Source organism: Sebastes fasciatus, chromosome 5 (genome assembly GCF_043250625.1).
Source record: "Sebastes fasciatus isolate fSebFas1 chromosome 5, fSebFas1.pri, whole genome shotgun sequence".
NCBI lineage: Eukaryota > Metazoa > Chordata > Actinopteri > Perciformes > Sebastidae > Sebastes > Sebastes fasciatus.
In genome coordinates, this window is record NC_133799.1 from 20,335,123 (window position 1) to 20,358,439 (window position 23,317).

At 39.8% G+C, this 23,317-nt stretch overlaps 4 protein-coding genes across 7 annotated transcripts; 2 read left to right on the forward strand and 2 right to left on the reverse strand.

Moving 5' to 3' along the window:
• The first annotated feature begins 5,022 nt into the window (after positions 1 to 5,022).
• nr2c2ap (nuclear receptor 2C2-associated protein) lies at positions 5,023 to 9,088 on the forward strand. Its single transcript, XM_074635653.1, has 5 exons — positions 5,023 to 5,142; positions 5,323 to 5,413; positions 7,495 to 7,600; positions 7,751 to 7,818; positions 8,613 to 9,088. Exons 1-5 carry the CDS (start codon positions 5,108 to 5,110, stop codon positions 8,733 to 8,735), a joined length of 423 nt encoding a protein of 140 aa, XP_074491754.1. The 5' UTR covers positions 5,023 to 5,107; the 3' UTR covers positions 8,736 to 9,088.
• rfxank (regulatory factor X-associated ankyrin-containing protein) lies at positions 9,063 to 13,239 on the reverse strand. Of its 2 annotated transcripts, none has more exons than XM_074635652.1 (9): positions 13,003 to 13,239; positions 12,343 to 12,447; positions 11,140 to 11,250; positions 10,316 to 10,381; positions 10,115 to 10,215; positions 9,906 to 10,031; positions 9,708 to 9,774; positions 9,547 to 9,627; positions 9,063 to 9,437 (listed from the first exon to the last, which is right to left on the reverse strand). In XM_074635652.1, exons 2-9 carry the CDS (start codon positions 12,440 to 12,442, stop codon positions 9,385 to 9,387), a joined length of 705 nt encoding a protein of 234 aa, XP_074491753.1. In that variant the 5' UTR covers positions 12,443 to 12,447; positions 13,003 to 13,239; the 3' UTR covers positions 9,063 to 9,384. The 2 variants fall into 2 exon arrangements, with proteins under 2 accessions (XP_074491753.1, XP_074491752.1); XM_074635651.1 differs by lacking the exon at positions 13,003 to 13,239 and adding an exon at positions 12,530 to 12,764.
• borcs8 (BLOC-1 related complex subunit 8) lies at positions 12,811 to 20,224 on the forward strand. 3 transcript variants are annotated; one of them, XM_074635654.1, is made up of 6 exons: positions 12,811 to 12,965; positions 13,204 to 13,316; positions 15,033 to 15,097; positions 15,194 to 15,301; positions 16,595 to 16,686; positions 18,853 to 20,224. In XM_074635654.1, the coding sequence occupies exons 1-5, from the start codon at positions 12,929 to 12,931 to the stop codon at positions 16,662 to 16,664; spliced, it is 393 nt and encodes a 130-aa protein (XP_074491755.1). In that variant the 5' UTR covers positions 12,811 to 12,928; the 3' UTR covers positions 16,665 to 16,686; positions 18,853 to 20,224. The 3 variants fall into 3 exon arrangements, with proteins under 3 accessions (XP_074491755.1, XP_074491757.1, XP_074491756.1); XM_074635656.1 differs by having other exon boundaries at positions 16,622 to 16,686; XM_074635655.1 differs by lacking the exon at positions 16,595 to 16,686.
• Positions 16,786 to 22,638, reverse strand: tmem221 (transmembrane protein 221). The gene is made up of 3 exons (XM_074635650.1): positions 22,057 to 22,638; positions 19,407 to 19,492; positions 16,786 to 17,852 (listed from the first exon to the last, which is right to left on the reverse strand). The coding sequence occupies exons 1-3, from the start codon at positions 22,356 to 22,358 to the stop codon at positions 17,314 to 17,316; spliced, it is 927 nt and encodes a 308-aa protein (XP_074491751.1). The 5' UTR covers positions 22,359 to 22,638; the 3' UTR covers positions 16,786 to 17,313.
• Between the last annotated feature and the right edge of the window lie 679 nt (positions 22,639 to 23,317).

Below are 23,317 nucleotides of genomic sequence, written 5' to 3' on the forward strand. Positions count from 1 at the left end.
CACCAACTGACTCCCTCATCGCCCCGGAGGGTTTCATTTTCTCAAGCGGACTTCTCCTTAACTAAACTACAAAAAAAGTTCAGTAAAGAGTCAGAGTCAGTTTGTCACGTGGATCAAAAGGGGACAGCTCAATGTGCGGTAGTGCTGCCCCGGGTAGAAAGCAGTGTCCCTCCGCTGACAGCAGCACAGACATTAATCACCCAACTCATTAAGACAATCTGCACAAGTGCCCACAGCTCGTAAACTCTGGAATAGACCATAGTGACTGTTTTACCTCCTGAAGCATCTGCTTATTTGCTTCTCAATACAGTCAACTCACCCTCATCTCAGATGACACCGGGCCATGGCTCTTTATCTCCATCATCTCTATTCATAGTGGTAGACTTTGTTTTTCTTCAGGTGTCTGTGAACAATAAAAAAAAAGTCTTAATTTTCAATAACACTGGTGACTGAGGAATTGAAATTGCAAACAATGCGGGGAAATAGATTGATTCTCGACACTGATGCACGTCTCTCAAGAAGAACACACTGTCATAATGAATAAAAAATGAGCAATATATCTGTAAAGATTGACCCTGACTCTGTTGCCAAGGCTTGAGAGGATTGCTGGAGGCAAATAGTGTAGCCTAAATGCTTATTATTTAGAAATATGTACAAGGCTTTGTTGGTGCTGAGCCAAGAAAGCTCGCACACAAAAGGACAGCTCACACAATAGGTCCCAGCTTGAATAGACAGACCTTTCTGATGATTCTCACTGCTCCAACATCCAGGTACAATGTGCATACTTTCCAATTGAAACTATATTTAATAGTCCCCTGATCACCGAGGCTATGAACATATTTGCGGCTCACAGGGACAGCCTCAAGCTCCAATAAAAGGCACGCTACGGGTCCAATCTGTTGCCATGACATAAAAAGAGCAGTGTTTCAAAGTTCACAGAAACCTCTAAATACAGCAATGCCATTCTCTCAGATTGTTGACTGGTGAGGACTCAGACTTTTACATACTTGGACCTGATAGGCTGCAGATTACAACTTAAGTTGCCATGGTGATACGTACAGCGTGAAAAATGAGTCACTGCAGCGAGACCAAAAAGCCAGCTGGGTTAAGCCCAAAGTTAGTTTGCGAACCACTAATCCTGCCTCATGGGACATAACCCAGAAACAGAGGTGACAAAAACTCAACAGCAACCGCTGTGGTGAAAAGGTGACAAAGACGGCTGAGGGAACACGAGGATTTAAGCCGTATCAGTGACAGAGGTGAAGATAATCCTCTAACAAGCTCAGCGAGCAAGAAAGGACAGAAATGTTTCATTGTGACAAAGTTGACCATGAGATACAACAAAAGCTGCTTTTCAACAAGACGATAAAACTGATCACTGGATATTTTGGAGACGAAACATAAAAAAAAAAATGATGACAATGAGCCCACCTTGGCTGAGTCATGAGCCCAAGTTAAAGGAATTAGTTTGACATTTTCCGACACGTGCTAATTCACTTTCTTTCCGAGACTTATATTGTGAAGGTCAATGCCCCTCTCATTTCTGTCCATTAAATATAGAGGCCGCTTTATACTTCTGTGTTGAATCTACGGCGTAGGTATCCTGACGTCCACCTCCCCAGAAATGTAACTACACGTCGCGCCAACACAGACCACAACAACTGTGATTGGTCTGCTTGGTAGCATCATATTTACTCCCACGCATTTCCGGCTGCTCCTTCTCCGGTTTCCTCGTCAATGTCTCTCAGTGACTGCACAAGCACAGAAAATTCACCCTCCTTCTGCCTCAACGGTCAGTCACACCATCTCCTCCTACGTCTTCTCTCGTTTCTGCATTGCAGTTCTGTAATTTCAGTAGAAGTAACTGTTGTTCAACATTATCAATTCCAACTCCAACATGATCTGCTCAGTTTCAGTCACCATTGTTTAAAATACACAAAGAACCTCAACACAGTGGCATAGGAACCCCATCGCCAACTAGCGTTTTTGGCGGTGTAATTGCAGAGCGGCAACGCCATAGGGCACTTGCAGAGCCTACGTATAACTATAAATCAGCCAGGAGCCAGTTAGCTTGGTTTAGCTACAAGGACTGGCAACAAAAGGAAACAGCTTGCCCAGATCTGTCCATAAAAGGTCATAAAATCTGCCTACTAACACCTCTGAAGGCCCAGACACACCAACCCGACATCAAAGAACTAGCGGCAACGAAGGCCGACCTTTGAGTCGCTTCACATTGCCTTTGTCTGGGCAAAAAAGTTGCACTCGAACACACCGCAAAGACTACAGCCGACGGCCAACTACCACGTATTTGTCATACAAAAAGGGGAACAGGAAGACAGAGGACTGCGGATAATATACTGTACAAGCCGTTGTTATGATACGTACATGAAACAAAGCTGCGTTTGCCGACCATTTTCACACCACTCTCACTCATCCCTTAGCCTCATTGCAGACGGCCATGTTGTTGTGAAAATATCCGTGTATTGGAATGATCGGATGAGATGAAGATGAAAAATGAGAAAAGGCTTCTGTGTGCCCTCTTGACTTTACTCGTTGGCTTGCTTTCCTCACTTCCGTTTCTCTTCTCCTGCACTGATTCGATTAAGCTGAACAGCCATTCGGAGTGATTTCTCTCCGACGGCACCAAGCTGTCCGACGTCTGACCGTCGGCTCAGTGTCTCACATTATACAGTATCTCATTTGTTTGATTTGTACAAAAAACAAAGAGTAAAAACGTCAAGTTGTGGTTTTTACTGGGGTTTTTACTATTTCTCGGGTGGGCGAAGTAACTTCCCAGAATCTCCACTGGTCACCTGGCAACTACTCCTTTATTGGACACAAAAAGAGCACATGTGGGTTGTTAGTATGATTGCACATGTGGGCTCCACTTGCAGCCCATTATGGCCTCATCAGCAGCCCGCATGAGTAAAACACATGGGACCATTTTCGCCCCATGCCAGCTCATCATTCACCCAACTGGGTAGGTTGGGCAGGTGGGGGTCCAAACTGGCTGCAGGCCAGAATCTGAGCACCTGGCAAATTAATTGTTGAGCCAGCGTTTCTGATTAACAACTCGATAAAATGATATATACATCACGGCCGTTCACAGATACTGCACAAATATTACGGCAGCCTTAAATCACAATTTAATACTCAATCTGATTTGACAAGGGACTGTAAAACCAAACCTGCAGCGTGAACCAACATCGTAATGTTAAATGCGAGGCTGATTGTGGAAGGGGTACGGGGGGGGGGAAACCTTACAATCCAGTCATCTCCAGCCCCCTGCGCAATTTTCACGGAGGCTGGGTTTCATCAGGTTTTGTATTTCAGACCTATTGATTATCTGCAGTGAGGGGCACTGTGACAAAACCTCAGCAGGAGCTCTCCATCTGCAATAAGCCATACACACACACACACACACACACACACACACACACACATTTGGTCTGCTGCGGTGTTATTGCTTCCCCTGGTTATGAAAGAGAGATATAGGAATATGCTCACTAATAAAAGCAGTAAAACTCATGCTGGTATTGGTTCTTTTATGGGATTATCCAATCTACTGTGAATCAAAAAAATCATTTACAGCTTTACTTTACCTTAAAGGTCCCATAATGTAAAAAGTGAGATTTTCATGTATTTTATATTATAAAGCAGTTTTAAGTGCTGTATAAATACTGTTAAACTATCAAAACACTCAATATACGGAGAAATACACATAGCCCGTATTCAGAAATTGTGCGTTTGAAACTAGCCGTTAGGATTTCTGTTCATTTGTGATGTCACAAATATACAATATTTAGACCATTACACGGTTTTAAACGTAAACATTCTAAATGTGTCCCAGTTTATTTCCTGGTTGCAGTGTATGTGAATGACATCAGCTGACAGGAAGTAAACATGGACCCAATCTGTTGCCTAGCAACGCAATTCCGTTGCAATTCCATTGAAACCATGGATGTATTAAAAGAACTGGATACATTGCTGGAAACGGGGCCCCTGTCATTCCTATGAGAGTTGGCGCATGAAGCCTAAATGGCTCGACTTCCGTCTGGAAAAGTACCCAGATCTTGGCGGACCATGGGCAACTGGGACATGCGCAGTAGCGTCCGCTCAGTCACATGACTCGGTCACGGGGTCCCAACGTCACGGTCTGCGTCTCACTCACATGAACGGAGGAAGGGAAATAACTCTGGATTCAGCTATTAGTGCATTTTACAATTTTTTAAATAAGGGCTATTAGAGTGTTCGTATTGGGAAGTTGATTCACCTAAGTTACTGAGTTACAGACATCTCTTTCCCAATGTAAGTCTATGGGAAAAAGTATTTTTGGGCCCAACGGCATCACGTGACTGACACGGAGGTTGCAGAACCGCCATTTGGCCAATACGAAAGTCCGGATCGCCGACCGGCTCACTTCCTGGGGGCTTGATTAAAACGCACTAAAACGGAGCGTTTCAGACCGAGGGTAAACACAGGGATATTCAGACAGACAGAATGAGGAAAATAAAGTGTTTTTTTAACATTACAGCATGTAAACATGTTCTAGTAGAAACACAAAATGCAAGTACGAACTTGAAAATGAGCACGATATGGGACCTTTAACACAAACATGTATTTCCCTCTTTATTATTCTGTATGTTTCATTTAAAGGTTTCAAAATGGTAAAGATAATCGATTCAGCTCTTGTGAGACCCCAGGTTTCTGCAGCAGCTCTCTTTCTAATCGATTCTTATCTCTCTGACCTTTGTGTGTCTCCTTCAGAAGAAACCAGAGAGGAGCAGTAACATGAAGGGGAACAAACACGTGGAGCTTCTTACTGCCAGACTATTGGGCACACAGATTAGAAAGAGTCGAATTAAATTTAATGTTTTATGCTCTTAATTATTAATTACGAGCCGCCGGGACCTTTAGATGAAGATGAAAGGACGTTTTACCTTCAGTTTCTGGGGGAGCAACGACCGACATAGTTTAGACGGAACAAGACCTCCATCTAGCGGCCGGAAAGAGAGACAGCAATACGGCTACCCATGCACGTCACTGTCGTAAAAGAAATACACAGCGTGGACTCAACGCTTTACGTCAGTTTGTAATTTATGAAAACATGTCTTCATTGATTTGCAGCGAAACTCAAAGCAGGTAAATAATAACTGTTAATGTGTGTTCATTAAAACATAGCCGATGGATTTATCTGTCATGTTTTAACGGCTGTTTCTCATTAATCTAATATATAAAACGACTCGTAGATGTTCTGCTGTGTGTTTCAATCTCCTGTTAGGTAGACTAGTAGTGTTGACTGTGGGTTTTGTCCTGTTTCAGGGTGAGCTCGGTGCTAAACAGAGATGTGAAGCAATATGGAAAGAAGTACATGTTTGATCTCAACGAAGAGACGTGCTGGAACTCAGACCAGGTAAAACTACAGTATCATAATAATAATAATAATAATTTTATTTGTAGAGCACTTTTCAAGCACAAATTGCTTTCCAAGGAAATTCACATAATATACAACAGAATACACTGAAACATAAATAATTAAATAAAAAGCAATAAAATAAAGAAACAAGCACATGCATATTCATACAGTTACATATGCGCATATATACACATCAGCACACAAGCATACAAAAGACTATAATTCAGCTGATTGAGTGCATATTTGCACAAAATATCACCGTACGACCCTGTAAAATGGCAAAAATCTCACTTGTAAGTCCATAACTGCACAAGCAAAAAATAACCCATTAAGATCATCTCAAATAAAACAATGTTTAAATCATCAGAATCAGAATCGTATTTATTGCCAGGTGTAAAAGGTATACACTAGGAATTTGCTTTGGTTATGTTGGTGCAAGTCAAGACAGTATAATAACAAAAGAAAATTGTTCATGAAGTTAAATCATAAGTATATGAAGGAAGGAAAAAATATATAGAATCGTCCAGATACATTCACATATTTTCACATTCAACATCAATAATGAAAATTTTAAATCACACTGGACCGAGTTGGATGATAGACCTAGAAATGTCGGGGACCAACTCAACAGCTAGCAATTAATAATCTAAAGCAGGATTATTCAAAGGAATATAATTAAGTAAAAGATGCAGGTTATTTGTAAAAAGCAAACAAAAAACATGTAATAAAACTTTCATTTAGGTTTACAGAAGTTCACATTTTAGTTAAGTCCACCAGGCTGTTAGATGTCTACCTGTTAAGTGACAACATACTGGAGGACATGGCTGTAAATCTTAACAATTTGCTGTTTGAATATTTTAAAATTGTTTGCTTTGCTGCTCATTTCAGACTAAAAAAATATTTCTATAATACCTCTAAACAAAGCAAAATGGCACAACTTCCTGCCTTCACAAAAAAAAAGATGCTGCAAAATGTGACTCAAGAGCAATATACAGAGGAATTTGCAAGTGTTAACAATGTGCAGTGTTAATAAAGGATAAATAAAGGGGATTTTAAAAAGGTTAATGATAAAAATTAACGTCCACAAAACAAACAACCCGAGCCATTTCTTCCTGGAAGTCTAATTATTGTCTTCACCGGTCTTCCAAAACAATCACATCATATCACCCCAGTAGTTTTAGCCAACCTGCACTTTCTCTCAGTGTCTTTTAGGATTGATTTTAAAGTTATTTTTTACTTGTTAATGCTCATAATAATAGTTTGGGTGATGTTCCTGAATCTGTTTCACCACCATCCACAATTTGTTTTCAGTGTTGAGCAGCTCCTTTTTCCTGCATTGCGTTGTGGGAGACAAGTGTGCATCAACAGCACACTTACAAATAGAGCATTTAGTATGTATACTGACTGAACTGAACTTTTCCTTTCGTTTTATTCTTATATTTTACATGTTTTATTGTTCTTATGACTTCCTTAGTTTTATTTTTGTCTTTTACATATTCTATTTATTGTTAGCATACCTGTTTTTGTTACTTATTTGATTGCTTGGTTTTATTGTGCAGTATTTGCACTGGTTTTAATTTGCCTGATTATCTTTTTTATTCACTTTATTGCAAAGCAATTTGAACTCCACTTCCTGTATAAAAGGTGCTATATAAATACAGTTTTATTATCATATACTAATTATCATAGCACTCTATTTTTGCAGTTAATATACAAGAAACCAACATACTTTCAAACTGTGACTTTAGAATGACACCTAAACTCATACAGTATACTGCAAAAATGTTTTCTCCAAAAATCTATTAGTTATGTTTAGTTTTCTGCGATGCTCCTGAATCTGTTTCACCACCATCCACAATTTGTTTTCAGGGTTGAGCAGTGCATTGTGGGAGACAAGTGTACATCAACAGCACACTCAAAGATTAAGCGCTTGTTAGTATGCATACCGGCTGATTTATATTTATTTAGTCAATTTTCCAGTGTGAACACACTACATATTACAAAGACTTCCCACAGACACCTGAATGTTATACTGCACATGTCCTAGTGAGTCATCATCAGCATTGTGTCTTTGACAGGGTGAATGTCAGTGGGTGTCTCTGGAGTTCCCCCAATCTGTCAAGGTGTCCGAGTTAAAGGTCCAGTTCCAGGGAGGCTTCTCAGCAAAAACATGCAGACTAGATGGTAAAACTCAAGAGATTACATTTTCCAACTGTAAGCCTCATCACATCACAATTGTTTCCTGATCCACCACCTTCTCATTTTAGTGTTTCCTATTACAGACAAGATGTGACAAGATACGGTAAATGATTTTTCCACTTGTGCTTCCTACAGGTTGCCCAAAAGATGGAGCCTTTACAGAGATCAGCCATTTGTATCCAGAGGACGACAACTCTCTTCAGATATCCTTCAGTCTTACTGTACATTAGATTGATAACCCTGTAAAGGATTTTTTAATTCGATGCCAAATGGGGGAGAAACATTTTAAAATAGTAAACCTTATATTTTCTACAATACATCATTATTTACCAGTAATCAAGTTAGCTATAAATGTTACATTTAAAGGTCCAGTGTGTAGGATTTCAGGGGCTCTATTGGTAGAAATGGATATTATAATATTCATAACTATGTTTTCCTTAGCTTAGAATGAGCCCTTCATGTCTACATAGGAAGCGGGTCCTCCTCACGGAGTTTGCGATGTTAAGTAGCCCAGAACGGACAAACCAAACACTGCCTCTAGAGACCTGAAGGCCACCGTAGTTCTCCCTACGCGCTTGGAAAGGGAGGGGTGAGCGGAGGGGTATTCAGTTGGTTGCAATCTGCAACCTCACTGAATCCTGCTCCTTTATCTCTTCATTCAACTGCATTAATCATTTACAACCAATGATAATGTGTGCCATAAATCATCTTTAGGCTGAACAAAACCACTGTATCAGACAAATATTGTTTTTCCATCACCAACTTCTTTAACCACATAGTTAACGTACTACTAAATCAATGCTTTAATGCATTATAATTCAGCCTGTCTGTCTACACCGGGGTTATTCCAGCAGCTGAAGCTGTACCTGTCACTCTAGGAATACAGTGTGTTTCCTGTCACCGTTTCTAGATGGTTCATAATAAGTATCAGACAATATTTTCCTGGACATGCTTTTCATTATTGCCATGCTTATCTTGTTCTTAACTCCACACCCACAGCTTTCCCATACAGGAGGCCCCGGCAGTGGACAAAGTAAAAATAATGTTTGAGAATAGTGCCGACTTTTTTGGGAGAATTATTGTTTATTCCTTGGACGTCCTGGGGGAAAAAACCTCATGACCATTTTTTTTTTTTTAATCCTCTCGTGAGAGAGGAAGTGACTCCTGAGTAAAGTGCAGGATGGTGTGGTGGCACTTGGGAAGTTCATCTGCGCTGCCACCTCATGAACTGATGTGAATGTGGCCTTTTTTGGTATGGACGCTTTCAGGGATCTGTCAAGCCATCTCACTCTTCATCACTCGGACACACAAGGCTTGCAGTCTGAATCTGAGCTTTAATTGCAGACTTAATGGGATTCTTTTGTTTTTTAAAGCACTTGATATCATGCTCTCTGTACTTATATTGTGCCTTTGAGTTGAAGCCTCATTCCAGTTGAACACAACAGTATAAAAATAAAGTTTTATTAAAACATGTTCACAGTCCTTTTTTGCTGTCCTTCAGCCAAACAAAAATAATTCTGCTGCACATCAACGTATTTTAGTCCTTGTTTGTACAAAGTTTTTGTACACTGTAATGCACACAAATGGAATAAACCATTTATAAAATAAAAAATGTAGTTTACCCAGTGTAAATGTCTCTGCATATGCACCCATCTATTACAATGACTTGTTATTGTGACAGAGGTCTTGGTCATTTCACCACCGATCATAGCTGCTTGTAGATCTCAGATCAACAGACTGTCCTTTCCAGCTATTTATTTGAACTACTGTCATGTTGTTGGCTTGTAGAGCTTCAGGATATGGTCCTCCAGCACTTTCTGAACTAGGAAACAAAATAAATGAAAATGTTGATTCAGCAAAACATTTTTTTTACAGTAATCTCTTACAAAAAAAGAAAACGTATTTGTCAGATATAAGAAGATGATACATACTCTTTTTGTGTCCAAGGGCAACAGCCAAGGCCATTGGACTGTACCCAGAGTCGGATTCAATGGTCATGTCTGCCCCTTTGGCTTAAAGAGAGTACAGTAATGGCAATTAAAGAATTCAGACAGAATTAATCGGGACTTTACATCATAGACATGCAATGTACCTAAGAGAGCCTCTACACATTTGATGTGGTTCCCTCGTACAGCATAAAGAAGAGGAGTTCCACCATTCTGAAGAAAAAATACAAGACTTCATTAAAAACAAAAAATGTTAAACCATCTTAATGTGTGTTGGCTTGCCATAACGAATAAATCTTGTGATTTGTGATGCCATGTCAGATGTAAAGAAAGTCATGACGTACCCAGTCATAAGTGTCGATGTCTACACCATGTCTGAGAAGAGACTCAACAATGTCCACATAACCTCCAGAGCTGGCTAGCGTCAGGGCACTCTCCCGCTCCCTCGCAATCGTTTTGGGGTCTGCGCCCTAAAACAGAAACATCAATGAGAGAGCGCATTTTGATATATTTGCAAGTCTTTCTGGACGATAGTCGGTTTACTTAATCTAACCTTTTCCAAGAGAAAATCCACCACTGCTTTCTCTCCAAACGCTGCTGCCCACATGAGAGGCGTAAAGCCCCGTTCATCCTGTTTGCTCAGCAGTGAGCTGTCTGCAAAATAAAACAGGTCATCAGTAGGAAGTTTGTACAATTCAATGCCAGACAAAATGTGCATTGTGTTGTAGTGCTTGGTGACATCCAGGTTCCTCACCTTTACTCAGGTGTGCAGCCACTTGTGAAACCTCGCCTTGAGCTGCCAACTGGTGTATGGACAGAGCTGATGGAAATAAAATCTTAATTACTTCATATGCTAAAGACAATGAAAATACTATGATTGCTTGTCTAGCACAGAGTCTCAAAGTGGGGTCCGCGAAATAATTTGCTATAAATTATAAAATTGTGCTGCATCATTAAAGTCCATATCTACAGATGGAGACCATTTGCACCAATAAAATAAGCATATTGTATCCATTACTCCCACCCACGTTAGCTCTGGACCGATAGAGACTATGATATGATTGTAACACACAACAATAAGTTCATTATTTTTAAGTTGAAGCACTTACTGAAAGTCAGCTTTAGACTGGTAGATTTAAATATCTGGGTTTATTAGGACTATGCCAGTCTTGCTACTGTTCATTTTCTGAAAGCTTTTAAGATCAATTACTTGAAATGTAGCTATAAATGCTGTCAAGTTGAGTCCAAATGCAATTTGATTAAAATCACCCTACTTTTAAAAGGTAAATAAATGGTATTAACATTCAATAATATTGCAAATTTCCCAGCAGTGGGACTAATAAAAGATTATCTCATCTTATCTTAACATGATTCAAATGGAAATGTGTTTCTGTTTATCACTAGGAAACAGTTTTAGAATACAAATAGCACCTATGGCATGCTTGGTATGCATTATGCATAATCTGTGTTACATTTAAGACGGGGTCCTTGGAAAATGTTCTCCCCTGTAAGGGGTCCCTGGACTAGCACACCATTTTGTCAGCCCTTTGCCACCAGAGCATCTTTGCCTTTACTTACAGTCTAATGTTGCTGGACGTAGTGTAACCTCATTCCCACGCTGCTTGTTGGTCAGAGTGGTGGGGTGTATGAACAAACCCTCTTCATCCACATCCATGTTTTCTGGAGACACTGGACCAAGCAGATAAAGAAAAAAACAGAACAGAGCAGAGCAGCCAGATTAGTTCTTCATTGTTCTTTCTGTGCTAATGTGTTTGAGATGAGTATAAGATACTTTCTGGAAAAGGAAATATTCCTGAGCAGTTCAAGACCAATTTGAAAGCAAATTCTCGAGTCCATTCTTACTCAACCCCGTCAATCTTTAGATCTTCATCCTCCAAAATTTCTCACTAGTAGAGGTCAATTTTTGATAAAATTTAGAGGTACCAAATTATGGAGTAGCTTTGCACATCTATCAAAAATCTGTTCATCTATTAAATCTTTCAAAAGATGCGTAAAAGGTCAGTTAACTACTGTTTTATAACTGCTTTTCCCCATGTTGTCAAACTAGGCTTGTTTTTCTCACTCATGAGGTATGATTACTATTGCTCAGGAGTCAATGTAGATATTTAAACCTATATCCTCACAAACACAAACACGCACACTCACATTTTCTTATTCACATCACACACATTTCTTGTCTTTTTTTAATATATATATATATATATATATTTATTTATTGTTTATATATATATATATATATATATATATATATATATATTTATTGTTTATATATATATATATATATTAAAAAAAGACAAGAAATGTGTGTGATGTGAATAAGAAAATGTGAGTGTGCGTGTTTGTGTTTGTGAGGATATAGGTTTAAATATCTACATTGACTCCTGTTTGTCCTCATTAATCTTGTGTTCTCTATCATTGTGAAGTTTTAGCATTATTTAGGTGGAGGCTTCAAATAAACCCAGTGGGATTTTTGCCTCTTCCTGCACTGTATATCATTTTTTATGTTTTTGTTATGTTTGTGTCGTCTTAATTTGTGCAAAATAAATAAATTCATACGTAGAGCTAGTTTACTAATGTTCTGATCTTTACATTTCGCTTGTTTTGTCTTTTTCTTGTTTTATTGACAAAATGATAGCAACCAAATAAAGAGTAAAGATGATCCACAGCCATGTCAGTGAACGCAACGCTGTTTAACTGATTATTTTAAGACTGCAAACATCGGGTGACAGATGTTACACAGACATAAAAAGGTACTGATACCATTGGATCTCTCATCTCTGGACTCGGAAGGACAAACATCAGCGTTAGATGACCGATTATGTTGTCCATCTGCAGCCTCTTCATCACCTCTGGCCTCCATGATCACTGCAATAAAAAACAACACATAAACTACTAAATAACGTGGTGCCAAAAGTAGTTTATAAAGCACAAAACACGCTCCACTCACCACATGCAGCCTCACAGTCTAATTCGCGCTATAATAACTTCCTTTTCGGGGAAACTGAAAGTAAATAATAATCGCGTGGCACAATGAGTCTTTTTTTCGCCATCCAAGAGTACCGAGATACATTACTTATCAGCTCAGTTGATTAGCTATTTAATAAAATCAATTATTTTAACACAAGAAACGAATTATTCAACCCGTGTGTAGCGCATCGCAGCGTTTTGGTACTATTTATTTTTCAAGGCAGAACTGATTTTTCTTAATCGATGTTTCTATTCGGAATATTTTCATTGTGGCACATGACAACAAAAATACGGAAGTAGAATCAGCTGACACCACGCTCGTTCTAGCTAGCTGCGTTGTGTTGTTGTTATCAGCTTCTGACTGTTATCAGCCTGCACTATGGAGGATCAGGAGATGCAACTGAAAGTTAGACGAGGTAAACATTAACTTAAATGAATCAGTAAACAACTTACCTCATTGTTATCTACGCGACGCTGCGATGAGCTAGTTAGCTGTTAGCCGCTAAGCTAAGCTAATGCTAACACAGCCAGTGTTTACATCTCTACTTGTCCAGATCCAGAGCTGCTGGGTGTTGTCCTTTCGCCTGTTTTAATGATTTTCTAACACGGGTGGTGTATTCTCTGCATGTGTCTGTACTTGTTTGTACTCTCCAGTGACTGATAAATTCACGGAGAGCATGTACGTGCTGGCTAACGAGCCGTCAGTGGCTCTCTACAGGCTGCAGGAACACGTCAGAAGGTCCCTGCCTGAACTGGTGCAACACAAGGTATATACACCCTGTTGTATTGTTGTTGTTGGAGAGAAAAATATAAATGTAAAACAACTAGTTAAAGGGGAAATCAAGTGCAAAAAATGCACCATATTCTGTTATATAAATACAAACACTGAGTACCATTACTTTAATAATAATGCAGATAATAATGCACTATACTCATTTTTAACAGTCTCTTCTGCACTACAGTCATTTTAATAGTCGTGTATCACAGCTGTTACCCTGCACTATATTCAGTTTTAACAGTTTTCTTCATCTCCTTGTATTTTTATATCTGGTATATTTTCTTGTACTTTGCACTACTAACTTTTTTACTGCCTTTTTACTAACATGTTTTGCACTATGGAACTGTGATGCTGGAAACTTTAATTTCCCTTGGGATCAATAAAGTCACCATCTATCTATCTATCTATCTATCTATCTATCTATCTTTATCATATCATATATTAGTCTGCTGTACACTGTTTACATAGACTTGTTGACCACTGTCACTTTGCCATATCATTTCTCTCTAAATGCTCTTGTGTAGTTTCTATTTGCATTCTGTTTTTATTTTAGTTTATGTACCTCTTATTATTTATTTCTGTCACTTTCTATACTTGTCTGTATTTATTTCTGTCCCTGTACTGCTGCAACAACCAAAATTGCCCCCTGCTGGGGATCAATAAAGATTTATCTTAATCCTATTCCAATAACCTGACGGGTATATTTGTATAAAGAATAGGGCTGACCCGAACACTTCGAAGCTTCGACCATTGCCATGATAATCAATTTACGAATCGGTATTCAAATGCTTCGTTTTTTGTTTTTTAAATATATATAAATATGTAATAATAAAGTATAAATCACAAACTAGCCCATGAATTAAGGAATAATCCCACACAATTATGAATTATTCATATTCAACATGAATTATTATTAGTTATTCTCAGACGGATATTGCTGTTTGTTGTGTGTAGAGGCGTGTGCGTACAGTAGTGCGGCAGCAGCAATGACCCTGGCACTGAAATGGGGGAGATGGAGACAGACAGACAGAAGAACATGTCAGCCTGCTGCACTGCAATACCTTCGAATATTTCTCACCGAAGCTTCGAAGCCCAAAAAATGCTGTTCGGGACAGCCCTAATCAGGAAACAAACAACTGTGAATGCCACAAAATTAGGGCTATTTGGGGTTTTGAACATTCTTATTACATATATAAAAACAAAACAAAAAAAACGAAGCATTTGAATACTGATTTGGAGGTCGATTGCCATGGCAACGGTCAACGCTTCAAAGCATTCGGGTCAGCCCTACACAAAATAGTGGGTGGTTCATATGGACTTTAATAATGCACACAGTAAACAACACAACCCTCACAAGTCTGTTGACCTGCTCCTTGTTTTATCTTTAGATGACATCATCAGTATGGCTGCTATTCAACTATAGACCACAGTTATTTAAATCAAGTATTTAAAACGGAGGTGCACAATAGTAAAGAAATAACATGTATGAATTCTACTTTAGGCTGTATTTCCCCTAAATGGGTTTGGTCTCTGTTCTTACTTTCTGACTTCTGTTCAAGCCTCAAAAGCTTTTGTGTTTGTTGTTGAAGTTTTCATCCACTTTCAAATTAGAAGCATAGCATTAGTGATGGAGATCGTATCTTTGGTGGTAAAACATAATATGCTTTGCAACTACTAGTAGTTGATGGTTGTATTCCTCACACAGACGGACATGCAGAGCTGGGAGGAGCAGAGTCAAGGAGCCATCTACTCTGTAGAGTACGCATGCAGGTGAGGAGAAGCACAGACCTCCATATTTGCAGGATCCCACTGTCATGTCATGACTGTTAACACTTTCATTGATCTGTTTTTTTTTTTTTTTTGCAGTGCCGTGAAGAGCATGACAAACAGCAGCTTGTATTTCAAAAACATTGACGGCCTCCTCCGTCAAGCCATCAGCATGAAGGAAAAGATTAGCAGCTCTCAAGGACGCAGGTAGGAGGCAGCAGTCAACACGCTGACTGAGACACAGGGATGTCCAAAGTGTAGGGGGGTGAAATATGAAAAAAGGTCTTCTGATAAAAAGTTTAGATGTACACCAACATTTGTGAAGCGGCAAAGTTAGTTTTCGTGGCTGTTATGTAACTCAACTCTTCTATATACGACACAATGCTTATAGCTGCTTCACAATATGAGCCGTCCAGCACTGTTTAACAGTGACTGTCACTTGATTGTAGCAACATTTTTTAAATTTGGAAATTTGCAGTACCTGTGGGTATAAGACGTTTGAAAGGTCAATTATGTGTGACAGAACTAATGGAACATTTCTCTAAAAAACTCAATGACCTTATCTCTCTTGTGCCGGTATCAAGGGTTGTTTCTTCTATCATTTGGGCGAGGGGCGGTCATCATTGGAGGTGGTTTTCACACACAATTACCTCTCCAAACCAAACATATTGACGTAATTATCGTCAATATTTGAACAAAACAGATAATATTGGATATTACTTTTTTGGCCATACCGCCCACCCCAACAAAAGTGTCAAAGATCCACTCGTGAGTCCTCGTTCTTTCACATTTCCCTCATCTCTTTGCATAATTGACTTATTTGAGAGTAAAATGAGAGACATAAGTGACTCAGTGTCTGGAGTTTTATCCTATTTGTATTCATTCTTTGCTCCACATCATACCTTTGTTCATGTATAACCTTTTTTCCATTTGTTTTATTTAATCCTTTATTTTTGATCGTTTGTATTGGTTGTTATTTTGGGACATCAGCTAATTCAACTTGATTTTTTCCTTTCTTTGTGTTTTATGCCACTTTATTCCCCCAATAACTACAAAAATATTGATCAGGCCTGTTCTGAACTCTTTTGTAGTTAATAGAGAGGCGAAGTCCCTCCCCTTCCTGTGGACCCCATGGGACCTTATTTTGGAAAAAATATGTATGGTAGTCAACGGCGAGAGACAAATCATTTTGTGCGAGACGAGAGATGTAGTTTACTGAGCAGTTTCACGAAAAATAAATGATACTAAGGCAAACAACTTTCTTGTCTTGCAAAATTATCTTTTAAATTGACAAACATCATATGTGTGATTCATGGCGCAATTCAAACGGGATCAAAACAATATTTCTCTCACCATTGACTACCGTTCATATTCTTTCTGAAATAAGTTCCCATGGTGGTCCACTGGAAGGGGCGGGACTTCGCTTCTCTATGGGAGCCTCATAATTTTTGTTTTATTTGCCTGTGCTGTTTTTTTGTTTCCCCCGACACCTGCATGAAGCTTACATGATGTGACCCCCTCTCCCAGTCCCCTTGTCTCTGCTCCACATGCCCCTCCCACTTCCTCATGACCTCTGGACTGAGGTGTCCAAGGTCAGTATATAATCACATTCACATTCATTCATCACTTTTTTTCAGAAATGATTGCAATGACATCTAAAGTTAACAGGTTTTTGTGAAAATTATTTTAATCTCCTCTTTAGGTGCTGAAAAACATCCTACTTTTAAACTGAATTATATTTTCTAAAATTAATTCATTTATGGTTGATATGAAATAATTTTGAACATCACATAACAAAAATACATCTGCACATTGTGCACAAATATTTGGCAAAACAAAAGCCACCATATACAGCGGAATAAAGTATTCACATTATTACAATGAAAGCTATACATTTGCCACATTGATACTCGGGCAACACTGGTGAGATTTAAATCAAGCTCATTCATACCTAAACACTACAAATTATACAAAAAGCTGTGCTCAATATGTTTTTCATCAAATTTAAAATGCTTTATAATCTGAACAGGATAAATCAGCTGATAAAGGTGAAAGCTTCGGTACTTTTTTCCAATCTGTATCGGTCAGGATGAACATGCTGAGAAGGTACAACAAACTGACAGATCTATGTCTGTTTGAGATGACACTTGTGTTAGCAGTCCTCTTGTGATGCTTAAAGGTCATCAGTGTCTTTAACCACAAGCTCAGCTTCCTTTATGTCACACAAGAGTAGAGTCTTTTGCGGAAATCCCTGACTTGCGTGCAAGGACGCTCCTCATCTCGTTGTTGACCCCGTTCCAGGGTTTAGCCTGGGCCTGCAGTAGACCAGACTCAGTAGACAGGGTCCTGTGCATTCTGGGACAGCTGCCACCGCTGCTGTAGCCGTCTTTATCACTAGCGTGGCCCTGGGAGCCTCCAGCAGGGGAGTACTGCGGTTGCTGGTACTGTTGCGGTCTCAAGTCGCCACATTGAGGGTAGGGGATCGGATGCTGGAGGTGAGACTGGCTGCGGTGCATCCGCGGTTTGTCCACGCCGATTTTGAGCTCGCGGAGGCAGGAGACGGGCGGGCTGCTGCTCCCGTGGTCATTCTGGTAGAGGGTGTCGAGGTGGTCGATGTGACCGTGCTTAGCACTGCGAGAAGCTTTGACCAGAGAGTGGATCACAACGACCAGCAGGATCAAGATCCCAGAGGAGAGCACGCAAGCGCTTGCGATGCCCGTCTCCACCTCAAATACGAGGAGCATAAAGATGGACATAGCTGCCAAGGAAGACAAGAAACAGAATTTATAAACACAAAACACTAAATGACCAGCAAACAATGTTCATCTGTTGTTTGGTTAATCTGTAATGAGCCAAAATTACTTTAAACTAGGGCTGTCAACCGATTAAAATATTTAATCGTGACACATCACATGATAGTAATAGTTAATCGTAAATTAATCACACATTTTGTCTTCATGTGTTCAAAATGTACCTTAAAGGGAGATTTGTCAAGTATTTAATACTCTTTATCAACATGGTAGTGGACAAATACGCTTGCTTAATGCAAATGTATGTATATATTTATTATTGGAAATCAATTAAGAACACAAAGCAATGACAAATATTGTCCAGAAACCCTCACAGGTACTGCATTTAGTATATGAAATATGCTCAAATCATAACATGGCAAACTGCAGCCCAACAGGCAACAACAGCTGTCAGTGTGCTGACTTGACTATGACTTGCCCCAAACTGCATGTGATTATCATAAAGTGGGCATGTCTGTAAAGGGGAGACTCGTGGGTACCCATAGAAACCCATTTTCATTCACATATCTTGAGATCAGAGGTCAAGGGACCCCTTTTGAAAACAAAATTTAGCATAAGTTTGGAGCGTTATTTAGCCTCCTTCACGGGGTTGGTACCAATGGCTTCATTAGGTTTTCTAGTCTCATATGATGTCAGTATCTTCACTCTAGCTTTAAAACTGAGCCCGCTACAACCTCCGAAAGATCGATTGTTTTAACGCCTTAAATAAATTAGTGACGCTAGTTTACGCATTATTATCGCTGTAACTGTGACAGCCCTTCTTCAAACAAAAGACCTTGAAAGTTATTTTTACTTGTATCTGAGTTTGCTGCTCGGTTTTGCTTCATTTTCACATTACTTTCTCCACATCACAGCAATTGGACGCTTTACAGAAGCGTGTTTAATGTTGTTGAAATGCCACATAAAGGCTAGCTATTCTTAGCGGAGTTGTCCTATGTTTATCGACAGGAAAAGGACCATGGACTCAGGCATGCTGAAGGAAGGGGGAGAAAAGCACAGCTCTGGGATGTGACGTGACTTCCTGAGTCGGCGGTGTTGCTTCTACAGCCCCCTTGCTCTACTACCTCTTGACTGAGGCTGAAGTGGGGGGTCATAAGGGTGACACCTCCTCGTCACAATGGAGCGACTGCTGCCTCCAGTAACCCCCCGGTACAAGCCGCTCAGTGGAACAGAGCACCACAGCGCTGCCAGGTTCAGCATTAAAAACACTTAAGTCATGGACGCTGCTCAAAGAATGCATTGTTCTCTTGGACTCGCTGGACGGACCAGAGAGAAAGCAGCCGTGCTGGTTTTGCCTCCGCTTGTTGAAAATCCACTGCACAGCCAATGTTTTGGACTCTAGTTTTCAAGTCTTTGTGAGGCTAAAAAGCACCCTGCATGCAAATTAATGTGTGCTTGAAGGCAATAACATGTGCCTGTATTTCAGGATTAAATGTACGTACTGTAGAGATTGTGCAACATGTTCTTAAAGAGAAAATCCAGAATCACTCTTTTGTTCCTACCTGCCAAGTAGACCGAAACCCCCAGGCAGAACAGTCCGATAGCCACGTGTCGTACAGCTCTGCTATCCAAAAGGAACCAGTCTGCTCTGTCGAAAACAAATGTCATATGTTCAATGTCAGATATGTTCACACTTTAACATTGCTACTTTGATTTTCTCATCAGTGCATAAATGAAGACGATTTTATGCAACAATTTCTGCGTTGACAATTTTCTTTGGTTTCAGTTTATGCAACTTTTTTGCAACCTTTCTTGGTCCTTGAATACGTTTGTAAATCAGAACTATAAGTCCTAAAACATTTGCTTATTAGGGTATGTTTAAAGCTCATTATTATTCACATTTTCTTGGAATGTCCCCTTCTGTCAGTGGGGTCCTGGGCCTTGCTGCTGGATTTGTAAACCGACGTGGGAAAGGGCCAGCTAGAGGCCGTGTGCTGGGTGCATAATGAGAGGAAGGCCATTGTTTAGACGGGATTCATAGAGTTTGAGGGGTGGGGGTCGGTCAGCTAACGTTGCAGCACGGGCCTCTGCACTCTGACACATAAGGAAGGCCCTTCTTATACTTCTGAAACTGTGTTGTCTTTTAATGAAACTTAATGCAGTCGGCCAGGATCTGCTGTGGTTTACAGAGAACAGTTAAAGAAGATTGTGTGGGCACAGGAAGAAACACATACTAAATAGATTAAAGGTTATTTTACGCTCATCACAGCACTGACTGTGTGACCAGAAAATAGGAGCCTATGTAGGATGCAATACAATGACTATTACCTTTATGTTTTTGGAAGGCAGTGATTAAATTCTGGTTTTATTTGAAGCTTTACTTTGTGGTGGTTTTGTTTTGTTCTGCCTTTTATATTTAAAGTTTGCTCATTTACACACATATACCCAAACACACCGCAAACTACAGCCTCAAAAATCAGAATAAAGTTGAATTAACATCTCTTCAGCATAGTGTAAAGTAGGATTTACTACAGGGTTGTTGTATTGGATTGCATGCATAGAGGTTTTGTCTAGGATACTATTAATGCTGAAATGTAGTGAGTGTTTGCCATTAAACAACACTGTTTGCTAACATTAGCCATTAAAGCTACTGTTAGACCACCTGAATTGAGCAAAGGTGGGTTTTATTGCTTATAAATTAAACTTGGAGTTTGTTTGTTAGAGTAATATTGTGTTATTTCTTCTTTTAAAACTTAGTGTTGATTCAAAGCTCGCTCTCCTGCATAAGTGTGGATTTTTTAGGTGCAAATTAATATTGTAATTAGCTGCAATTCTATCACAGGTGTGTTTTCTGTGACACAGCCTATCAGAACTGACCGGATCTACCTGTTTCTGACCCATTTGGGTCAACAGCTGCAGAATACAAGAGAGTGAAGCGGCTGTTACAGGTGTTTTTTTTAAAGGTCCCATATTATAAAAAAGTGAGATTTTCATGTTTTTTTTTTATTATAAAGCGGGCTTAAGTTCTATATAAATACTGTGAAAGTATCGAAACGCTCAATCCACAGGGAAATACAAACAACCCGTATTCAGAAACTCTGCATTTGAAACAAGCTGTCAAGATTTCTGTCCATTTGTGATGTCACAAATACACAATATTTAGACCCTTTGCACAGATTTAAACGTAAACATTCTAAATGCCGCCCAGTTTATATCCTGGTTGCAGTGGATGTGAATGTCATCAACTGACAGGAAGTACACATGGACCCAAGCTGTTGCCTAGAAACACAATTCTGTTGCAATTCCATCAAAATGCGCTAAAACGGAGCATTTAAAGGCACTGTTTGTAACTTTTTACACGTATAAATTTACCGGGTCGGGATTCCATGCGCGCTCGCATATGCGCGCTCGCGTGTGGCTGAAGTCTCTGTTGTACGCAGCCTGCTTGCCTTCACTCACACACCGCGTGCGTTCTCGCTGTCTCGCTACACCTCTAGACGTGGATGCGCGCTCACTCCACACTGCAGAAGAGTTCGTAGCTCTGAGAATATCTAATAAATGTACAGTGGACGTTTGTGCAGAAATAACTGCTGCAGCTCCTCCAGACCAACAGAGGTTTCAAGTGTCTTGTGAAGTAACGGGGCTCCACAGCGAGAAACGTTATCGCCTCCGACCGGGTGCCGGTGTCTCCCTGCAGGCGCAGTCGGGAGGCGATAACGTTTCTCTTCCTGCTTCAGCACCGGCACCGACCCGCTTTTGCTGAAGCAGGAAAAGCCAACACTAGGATCAGCAGTGATTCATGGAGAGACCTTCGTCTGGTCAGCTAACATTACTGCCAAGCAGCTGAAATATAGAGTGATATTGTGGTTTTAGCTGACGTGTGTCGCCTCACTGTTTTGAGCGATGCTCGTTCATGTCTATGTAGAGAGAGCAAGCGCGAGCCCGACGCTGACTTTCGTTGACTTAACGGCCACAGGTGTCGCTGTTAACAAGCATTTCTGAAAGTTACAAATAGTCCCTTTAAGACAGAGGGTAAATACAGGCATATTCAGGCAGACAGTATGAGGGAAATAAAGTTTTTTTTAAACATTACAGCATGTAAACATGTTCTAGTAGAAACACAAAATACAAGTATGAACGTGAAAATGAGCATGATATGGGACCTTTAACTTGTGGTAGAAGAGGTGCGTTACATGCATGATAAATAAATACCTTTCAGTGTCGTGCTCTCCTCTGCAGACCTCTGTGGAGAAGTAGCTGTGGAGCAGACAGACCACCACAGAGCTCAGGTGGAGGGTGAGAGACAGAGCAGAGAGAACCGCGGAGAGAGGCAGCAGCACGGACCAGATAGGAGCCGGCAGCAGCGCGGAGGTGGACGGAGGAGACTCCTTCACCACCGTCTGCTGAGACTGAAGCTGGAAAATCAAAATCACCGATAAAACCGACATGATGGCCGATAATATTCCCAGTAAAGACAGGACTATGAGAGATCGCTGGCTGTACTTGAGCGTCATGGTGTGTCTCCAGAGAATAAAAAAAAGTTCCTCCTCTTTTAAAAACACTTCTCCAGTGGGCGATCCTAAACTCCACCAAAGTGTGAATAAAAGTGTTTTCCTCAGTCCTCTTCAGTCAGGATGACTAGTTTTCCTCTGCAACATGCAGTTGTGTTGGAGCGCCCCGCTGCTCAGTCTGAGCATGTGATGTGCTTTAAATCCCAGATTAAAAAGTTCGCAACAACAATGGACTTTTTTCTGCTGGATCCTCTGGAAACAATGAGTTGACGCGCTCCTGGGAGAGGCAGAGCTCCACTGACTAGACTCACAACACCATGACACAACAAAGAAACATCAAAACAATGCACTCCCAACATACAAAGTTACTATTTATTCCCTTATTTAACTTTTAATAATGTGTTAATTTCACCAAAAATATATATATACTGAGAGAATTTATTTACTCCAAAAGAAAAACCTTAAATTACTAAAAAATAACTCTTTCTTTTTGTCATGGAAACATAACAGAGTGCGTTTCTAATATTTTTGTTAGAGCATTTATCTTTCAGTATATTAATACCTCCATTTTAAATATTTTCCCACACAATCTTCTGAATTAAAAGGTTGATCAACAGTACCAGGGTTTCGTAGAAGTATAAGGACACTTTCTGGTATAGCATCATAAACAGTAGCATACTCCTTTGGTTTTACAGGCATTTTTATCAAGAAATTCTTTATAAGATAATGAATAACAAGTTTTATTAAGTAATTGGCCAACTGTCAATATTCCATTATTAAACCATGTGTAATAGAAGTCCTGTTTTTATATTGAATCTGTTTATTGTTCCATATGAAATACCTATGGGGTGAAAAGTTATGTCTGTAAGATAATAACCATGCTGTCAGTGCTTGCCTATGAAAATCTGCTAACTTCATCAGGATTTTATCAACATAGAAGTCACATTTTAATAGAAATTTGA

Excerpts from the sequence above, each read along its gene's own strand:
- tmem221 (XM_074635650.1), bottom strand. The coding sequence starts at position 22,358 with ATGACGCTCAAGTACAGCCAGCGATCTCTCATAGTCCTGTCTTTACTG. Across the intron at positions 19,493-22,056 it reads GGAGAGCACGACACTGAAAG|AGCAGACTGGTTCCTTTTGG; the intron begins GTATTTATTTAT and ends TGTTTTCGACAG. Across the intron at positions 17,853-19,406 it reads GGTTTCGGTCTACTTGGCAG|CTATGTCCATCTTTATGCTC; the intron begins GTAGGAACAAAA and ends CTTCCTTGGCAG.
- nr2c2ap (XM_074635653.1), top strand. The coding sequence starts at position 5,108 with ATGTCTTCATTGATTTGCAGCGAAACTCAAAGCAG. Across the intron at positions 5,414-7,494 it reads CGTGCTGGAACTCAGACCAG|GGTGAATGTCAGTGGGTGTC; the intron begins GTAAAACTACAG and ends TGTCTTTGACAG. Across the intron at positions 7,819-8,612 it reads AGGACGACAACTCTCTTCAG|AGCTTTCCCATACAGGAGGC; the intron begins ATATCCTTCAGT and ends CTCCACACCCAC.
- borcs8 (XM_074635654.1), top strand. The coding sequence starts at position 12,929 with ATGGAGGATCAGGAGATGCAACTGAAAGTTAGACGAG. Across the intron at positions 12,966-13,203 it reads GCAACTGAAAGTTAGACGAG|TGACTGATAAATTCACGGAG; the intron begins GTAAACATTAAC and ends TGTACTCTCCAG. Across the intron at positions 15,302-16,594 it reads AGCAGCTCTCAAGGACGCAG|CTTACATGATGTGACCCCCT; the intron begins GTAGGAGGCAGC and ends ACCTGCATGAAG.
- rfxank (XM_074635652.1), bottom strand. The coding sequence starts at position 12,442 with ATGGAGGCCAGAGGTGATGAAGAGGCTGCAGATGGACAACATAATCGG. Across the intron at positions 11,251-12,342 it reads CAGAGATGAGAGATCCAATG|TGTCTCCAGAAAACATGGAT; the intron begins GTATCAGTACCT and ends TGCTTGGTCCAG. Across the intron at positions 9,438-9,546 it reads TGCCCTTGGACACAAAAAGA|TTCAGAAAGTGCTGGAGGAC; the intron begins GTATGTATCATC and ends TTTGTTTCCTAG.